Raw genomic sequence first — 8708 nt, 5'->3', positions numbered from 1 at the left:
TCTTAAAAAAAGGGCAATTTCAGTACCATTCTAAAGTGAAATGCAGGAAGTCATCACATTATCACTAAATTATTTTTTAAGAGTTACAGCCATGAAGCCATGTTTGACTAGGATTCAATTAATGACAAACACTAACTGCAATGGTGGTCAACGTGATGCCCAAAAACTGGCTGAACACACACCAGTGCAACAATCTTGTACTATATATCAGTTCCTTGCAGTGAAAAACACCAATCTGTAAGACCTGCCACATTCAAAAACCACTGGTGCCAAACATCATTAAGGCCACAGATCTGACATTTTACACTTGTCTGGGTGCATCCTTTTCATGTGGTTTTGGAGAAGGAATTTTCTTGTGAATGATGCAGGACACACTTTACATTCAAATGGTTTCTCACCTGTATGTAAGATTACATGTCTCTTTAAATCAGTTGACCAGCCAAACCTCCTATTACAGTAACAGCACACATATTTTCTGGCTTCATACTTAACAATATCGACTCCTTGATGTCCTTTACCCTTTGTTTTCACTTTAATGGCTACCTTGTCAGGTGAGGTAGATGATTCAGAGTCGTTTGTGCTTCCTGACTGACTGGCACTGTTTGAAGCTTCTATGTTCTCATCCTCCATTGTTACAGCACACAGACTGAGTGGATCCATCATATCTTCCTCCCCATCCTTTTCATCATCAATCACCATTCCCTCATCTTCATCATCAAAATCTTCATTTTCAGACATATCTTCTTCACACAGCAGAGAATCGTCAACTTTTTCATTCCCGTTTGGAAAGGGCAAAGGTATTTCTAAACCATTTAATTTGTTTGTTGGGTCTGATGCTATGCTAATCTTCACACTGTTATCACTGTTTTTCATTTCTTTGGGCTGCAGCAGGAGCAACTTAACAACCTGTGAGGTTGAGGAAGTGGATTTGGATGCATTCAGGTGCTGAGTGCTAGGAACTGGAGCTACGGGTTTCAACAGGGACACTTTTTTGCTGACGTCCACCTGCGGCACAATGGTAAGAATGTCAGGGTTCTTCATGGTCTCCTTTTTTGAGCTGATGAGCTTGCTGCCCTCCACCTGCGGCAAGATAGTGAGGTTACTGGCTATGGGGCGGATGGTGGTGGTGTTGGTGGTGCTGGTGTTGCTGTCAAGGGTGCTCGGCAGGGAAGAGACAATTCGCAGGGCTAGGTTAGAGTTAATCATCACTAACCCATCTTTCTCCAACATCCCATCCACAGGTGTGGAGGTTTTTGCTGGAAGCTGAGAGGGAGACACCATCCTAAGTGGAGCATTACCTAATTTTGGTCTTGGATTGAAATTCTGCCCTACTGCAGTCAAGTTGTCCATTGGAATCAAAGCAATGTGACTAGGTGTACTGGAGGACTTTGAATTTGTAATCACTGGCTGAACCTGAACATTTGATGCTGCAGATGACATTAACGGCTGAATCTGGACTGCTGACTGTGACGAGGACACCAGCGGTTGAATCTGAATTGCTGATGGTGATGATGTGATCAATGGTTGAATCTGAACTCCAGACTGTGATGATACAAGTGGCTGAATTTGAACAGCTGACTGAGATGATGGTAATAGGGGTTGAATTTGAACTGTTGACTTAGATGAAGCAGGTACAATTGGCTTGATCTGAACTTGGTGCTCAGAATTATCACCTCTGATTGCAATCTTTGGAACTGATTTTTGCATTTTCCGTGAGGTGATATCTCCGGGCCTCTTCCCTTGAGGGTGTATAGTTAGCTTTGGTGTAGGGGAAGATGTGGGTCTAAGGGTTGTTAGTTGGGGGGGACCTGGTGTGTGCCCTCCCTGCCCATCCCCGGTAGAGATCTTGGGCAGAATGTTCACAAATTTATCCTTCTTTGCCACAGGAGCCACCTTAGGCTTTAACCTGGGGATGGGTACCTTCAAAATAACATCTCCATTGGTGCCCATACAGTCATCTGTCCTGATCATGGGTGTTGCTGTTATGATGTCAGGTTTACTGACCACATCCACTTTCACTGTTTTCTCAGCGGGTGACACTGGTAGGCTATCTAATGTGCTCGCTAATTTTTCAGCACTCTTACCTGTATCACTTTCCGGTGGAGGGGTTAAGAACAGTGACACAGTTGGCTTGTCCCAGGGAACAATTAGGTCTTGCAAGAGAATGGGTGGCAAGCAACTGTCCCTCGACCTTGCTCCATGTGTCCCAAAGTGCCAAAGGAGAGACCTTACCGTGCAGAACTGCATTGGGCATTCAGGACACTTGAGAGGTGTTTTGATTGCTGAAAAAACCACTGCAATAAATATATGTTAACTACACAAACTGTTCTCTAATGGTAACTCTGCTGAAAACATATACAGTATAAAGAGTAAAGGGAAGTCATTCACATTTTATACAAACTCAATATGCCTTTCAAAAGACTGAGAACTGATTAGCATTGCACATTAGATGAAATTCAAGTATGGAAGACATTATACCAATAATATCTAGCTCTGTCTACAATCTCAAATTATCAATTTCTACAAAAGTGTTTATCACCGTCATCGTCATCAATATCCGGACCTCCTTTCCCACCCTAGGGCAGGGTGAGAAGTAGCAACATCCAGACAGCCCAGGTCTGCCCAATTCAATGAGCCACACTTCCATTCACTCATCACTGAAGCCCTCGAAATATTGGCCCCATCAGATAGGCCACATAAAATTTCACCACATTCTATGGCTTCACATATACCTATCTGATTGAGCCAATCCGAATGCTGTCAAATTAAAAGGGGTGCCAGATCCCTGGTCATGCACTTCTCCGCACAAAATTCATCCAGCCAGCTCGATCACTTCTCAGTCCCCTAGCCTCACCAACTTTCATACCTCGCTTCTTCATACACTCATCCACCATATCTCTCTACCTTCTTCTTGGCTCACCTCACCTCCTCCCTCCTTCAAATTCACTCAGATAGATCTTTTTCACCACTCTATTGTCATCAATTCTCTCTACATGACCATACCATCTCAGTACACTCTCTTTGTTTTGTGTCCACAAACTTCCTTACTCTGCATCATTCACGCATCATATTATTCCATATCCTGTCCACTCTCCATACTCAACATACATTCCTCAGCAGTCCCACCTCCACTGCTATTACTCTTGACTTTTCATTTTCATCCCACAGAATAGACTCACATCTGTATGTTAAAGTTGGCACTAAAGTGTTAACAGTTAAAAGTGTTTATAGAAATTTTTTTAATAAACTTAAAGTAACTAAAACTGAAACACCATAAACCCCACATTAGAATGTCACAGAAAGCAAACTGCATTGAAGGGGGGGGGGGGAGTACAAGTTAAGGCCATGAATTAGAAGTGAACTATTAAATACATGGAGAAAAATTATTGTAATCTGTACTAATACATTTGGATGCAAGCCTGGTGGACTGTAAGTTGAGCCTGTCCTTCAGCAGTCCACCATCCTCTTTTCAAAGGACAGGGAGGGAGTGGGGAGACATATGTATAACCAAGCAGATTATATCAGTGCATGTAATGTCATTATCCAGCACCAATGTTGGTGCAATGATACTTCAAACACATTTGTCAACTGCTGGCAAGATATCTCCGAGACAATTCAAATTGAAGAAAGGAATAGGTTAATTATTCAGATTTGGTCAATGATAGGAAAGAAGTAGTGTTCCACACCTTCTGAACTACTGCATTTCATTCCTGAAACCAACAGTCTCCTAAAAACAGCTGCCCTTCCAGTATGGTATGACATGACAATTTTAGTTCAATTATTGTGTATGCACGTATATATATATATATATATATATACAGGTAGGTCCCGTTATACAACCACTCGATACACGAGAAACCGATGATACGACCTGAGTAAATTAGGGACTGTTTTCAACATACGATCTTGAAAATCCAATGATACGACATTCAGTCTGGGGCGAGGTGGGAGGATTCTAACTCGGTCATCCCAGCAAAAGCAGTCACGGCCATTTTCTCTCATACCTCTGAAAGAAATAGCAGGACCGCTCAGCTGGCGACCAACAGCTTCCCACCTCCAACACAACATTAGCACCTACAGATGAGTGTTATGCATGTTTTTATATGTTTAATTAATGTGCTGTCATGTTCTTTGCATACTATTTGCTCTTTCTGGTTGCTTTCTCTACAGTTCAAGAATATAGATATGCAGTAAAACCTCGAAATAATGGACTTCAATAGACCGGAATTCGCTTTTATCGGACTCGAGGAGCTACCGGACTAAATTTCAATATATTGGAAAAAGTCTGATAAAGCCAGAAGCAGTCCGGACTGCTATGTTCACCACAATAAGGTAAATAAAAGAAATGTTTATCAGTGTACAGTACAGTATTATTATACTGTATATATTATACCATTTGATTAACATGGTGAAGGTATAACACAGTAGAGTACTGCAACAGTTTTGAAAACAGTTAAAAACCGTTGGTGCAATCCCGACTAATGTCTGATATATCGGAAAAAGTCCGGATTAGCAGGGGGAAGGTTGGATGTCGCTTTTATCAGAATGGCTTGGGTCCCAATATACTGTACATACAGTAGGCTCTCGATCTTCAATTAATCTTACTTCGATATTTCGTACTTCGATCAGACTCACCTGCTCTTTCAAAATTCGTGCTTCGATTTCAAAAGTCGTGCTTCGATCATTCAAGCTGGGTTGCGAGTGCAAGTCGAAGCCCATCTGTTCATATGTCATGCCACCTACTGGCCACTTGGTGAAGCTTGCCCTCATTCAAACATTTGAAATCTTTTTTGTGATGATGGAGGCAGTGAAAGCATCAACAGCAGTGGCCATGGTGATTGGGATGAGGATAAGGAAGCAGGTGTTCACTCAAGCGGGGTTGGGGCGAGCGCGAGTGATGGCAGCAAGGGTGGCAGTGGTGGCTCGCAACAGTGACTCAACCATCGCCTTGGAACCGGTCGGGACAATTTGCCATCGTCAATTCGCCATCATAACAATAACAAGACAGTTCGCCGTCATTAATGAAGACAGCTATGAGTAATGATAAAATATAATTCAAAGGTGACAACAGCGAGGAAGAAACAAGTTAATTATTGACTAAAGGTGCAACTAATAAATACTGTAATATCCAAAGCCTATGCTACTGAACATAGACTCTGATGGATCCCCCTGAAACATAGTTATTAAAGTATTGATTAATTAATAATATGTATACTGTATTTATAGAATGACAGGGAATTATCCAGGGTGCGAATTGTCCTGACAGGGAATCGTCCACGTTTTGACAGCGAATTGACTTGACAGTGAATTGTCTCAGAACCCAACACTCACCACATGAGCTTCATTCTTTCTATATTAAAGTGTGTGCAGCCTGTATTTCTTGCTTTTATTGCTAATAGTAAGTAAATATGTACTAAATATAAGCAAATACTGTATATGGCTGTGTTAAGATTTTGGGTGGGTATAAGTGTATATGTAAAAGTTGATGTAGGTTTGTCTGCGACATGCCAGTCCCATTTATTATTTTTCCACAAGTTTATCAATTTGCACTTCGATAACTCGCATTTCGATCGTTTTTTTTTTAGTCCCAAAACCGAAAAAAGATCAAAAGCCTTCTGTATATATCATCATCATCATCATGAGCCATTTGAGTATCCATTGCAGGACTGGCCTATCCCAACAGAAGTAGGGACGATACAGCCAATGTATTTCTACCAAGTGGCTTTGGCTGTCTAGCAGAGATTGTATGTAGGGTGAGAAGTGTTTGTAAGTGTGATTGTAGCGTTGTAGTGGCTTTGGATGCGTGTATAGTCTGTGAACTAAGTGTAGTCGGCCCGCGCAAGCCGACTGGGGGCAAACATACTTTTACAATATGTGACACTGGTTCAACCACAGCACCCCTGGTGTCCGCCAATGCAGTACATGGCCGGGAGAACGCTTCCAAAGTTTAGTACCCTGGCGGGGCGCGAACCCTCGCTCTCCGGTGTACGAAAACGCACACTTTACCACTGTGCCACAGAGGCTCCTCCGTTTATGAATATATATATTTCTATCTATCATCCAATCCTACATTGCCCCATGAGGAGCGTAGGAGCCCGGGGCTAGGCAGTTGGTCCTGACATTTAAGATGAGAGTGACCAGCCTCACTCATCTCTGAGTGGCATTACATGAGCAATCAACCTCAACCACCCCTTGGATATAAACCTTCACTAGCTCAATCCGATTGGAGCGCAATAATTACCCACTAAACCACCAGGCGCCAAAATTTGGTTATATGGTTACCACCCAGCATAGTACAGTACAATCCCAGCTATCCGGTATCCAGACAAATGGAATACTCAGAACAATGGGAAAATTCAAGGGCTGGTAAAAATGTTAGTAAGTTATAACTGTGCGCCAATTTGAATGGACCGCCAAACCGCCGTTTGATTGTGTCACGCGAGGCTGGGTGAAGTCAGACAAAGCGAGGTGAAGGCATTTCCGGCTAATGTAAATCCCTAGCAAATCCTCTTAACCACCCCTCCTCTCCCCCTCTTTCCTCTACTTGAATTCAGTCATCCTCCACACCCTCCAAAAATCACCAGTATGCATTTTGCCACCAGACAGTAAACAAGTTCTCTTGCGATTGTGTTCCTCTGATAGACGGTAATTTGTACACTCCAAAATGCCTAAAGTGCAAACTAAACGTAAGCGTATCGTGCTTAGGGGAGGCGGTGGCTCAATCGGTAGAGAGGTGGCCTGCAGTCCTGACGGACCCAGGTTCGAATCCCGGCTGGGGCAGGGAACAGTTTAAGGATTTGAATTTCATTAAATCAGGCTTTACTGATCTACCAGAAGACCCGCCGACATGTCGTAAAAATACCCCCGCTAATACCAATACACCAGTCCTGCATGAGACAGCCCTAGCATGTATTCAATATGGACGGTGGGTGTTAGCGCCGAAGTGGTGACATGTAGAGGTGTATGGTATGTAGGAGGACTGCTGGGCCTTGATAGCAGGCTGTGAAGCCTATGCCCAGAGTCGGACACACACACACACACACACACACACACACACAAAAAAAAAAAAAAAAAACTTGAAACAGAAGTTGGACATATGCAACAGATTTGAAAAAGGCGAACATTATAAAACACTAATGGCTGAATATAAATGTTAATAGGAATGAAAGTTTACTTTGCTGGAAGAAAAATAAATAAATAATATGCCTGCATTTCATATGTACACCATTTATTTTATTTTCTGCAAAACAGCTGAGTGGCGGGTGAGGGGTGGAGTGATGGAGGTCAGGTGGGGAAGAAGAAGAACAGTCAGAAACGTAAACAAACTCACGTGGGGGCACAGGTGTCGTGATAATTCTACAGTGCAGTCTTAACACATCATCAGTTCACTAATAAATGTTGAAGCTTTTATTTCTATTTTATTTTTCAATTTTTATGAGTACAGTACATATAATGAATACAGTAATTCGGTAAACAATGGACTGGTGCAATTTGCAGTACTGCAAATTGCTAGACATTGCATGGACGTCCGTTATGACCATGGTGTGTGTTTACAAGGCAGTTTTTTAGGCAGAATCTCTTAGTGTAACCCCTAATGTGACTGGTGAGTACCTGAACTGTATTTACTGCTGTGATAGCCTTTGTATAAATTTGACTTGAAAATCAGAAATACGGGAAAAATCTGTAACTGGGAAGGTAAATTCCCCAAGCCACCCGGTTAACTGGGATTGTACTGTAAATGGTTTCCTGGTGTACAGGAAACCATTTGGCTTGTCACTCAATGTAGAGTCACCCACAGGCAGAAGGAAGAGAAAAGAATGAAGGAAAGAAAGACAGATGAGGGAGTGTAAAGTTGCCCATAGGCAGAAGGACAAGGAAAGAATGAACGAAAGGAAGACAGAAGATGATGGAAGGAAAGAGGGAAGGAGGAGAGGAAAGGGCAGACACCCGAAAGCAGCACTACATCGAGTGAGTGGATGGTGAGTGCCCCCACCTACCATATATATATATATATATATATATATATATATATATATACACACACACACACACAGGTACACCCTGGTTTAACGATGCAATTGGTTAGGTAAAAACCCTTTGTTAGGCGAGGTATAGTATATCGTGGTAGTTTTAACATGTACTGTAAAGTAATGGGATCCTATTTTTCAGCCTTGGATTTCCCCTCCAACCAAGTCCAAAATCCACCCAAATGAGCCCAAAAACAAGTTTAAAGCCAATCTAAAATGGCCTAACAGCTGTAAAAAGAAGCTAACCTTAGCCTAACACCTGTAAATAACTCACTAAAACCAACAAATAAGAAAATCATCAAACATAAGTCTGGAAAAAATCAAACTTAGTAAACTGTACCCTGTTATATGCAGTTATAAACAGTTGTTAGACTTAGATTAATGTGTTTTAGCCATAGGTGGGGCAAACATCGTCAATCTGGGGTACAGTATATATCTATCTATCTATCTTTATATATACAGTAATCCCTCCAATGTCCGAAGTAATAGAGCCAAAGGCATGTCCGGATAGTGATCCTGTCTGGATATTGGGCCCCAGCCTCCTGGACTTGTACTGATGGACCCTAACTCAGAAAAACACCTATACAACTCCCTCTGGACATGCATTGCACCTATTTAAGACCCAAATCACACCAATAAGGGACATCTATCTATCTATCTATAGCCCGACGCCCTAATCCC

General features: G+C 42.1%; 1 protein-coding gene across 1 annotated transcript in view; it reads right to left on the bottom strand.

Annotated features, from left to right (window-relative positions):
• Positions 1–279: 279 nt before the first annotated feature.
• The window catches only part of LOC145411033 (uncharacterized), a 95174-nt gene continuing 86745 nt past the window's right edge, over positions 280–8708 (bottom strand). The window contains exon 5 of the mRNA XM_080281095.1: positions 280–2282. Coding sequence (XP_080137221.1) covers positions 280–2282 — 2003 coding nt within the window. The remainder of the gene's footprint in view (positions 2283–8708) is intronic.

The sequence above is a fragment of the Coenobita brevimanus genome, chromosome 87, assembly GCF_032717465.1.
Source record: "Coenobita brevimanus isolate Jiangsu-jjx chromosome 87, ASM3271746v2, whole genome shotgun sequence".
NCBI lineage: Eukaryota > Metazoa > Arthropoda > Malacostraca > Decapoda > Coenobitidae > Coenobita > Coenobita brevimanus.
The sequence above is the reverse complement of the archived record's forward strand: the minus strand, read 5'-3'. Positions and strand labels throughout refer to the sequence as shown.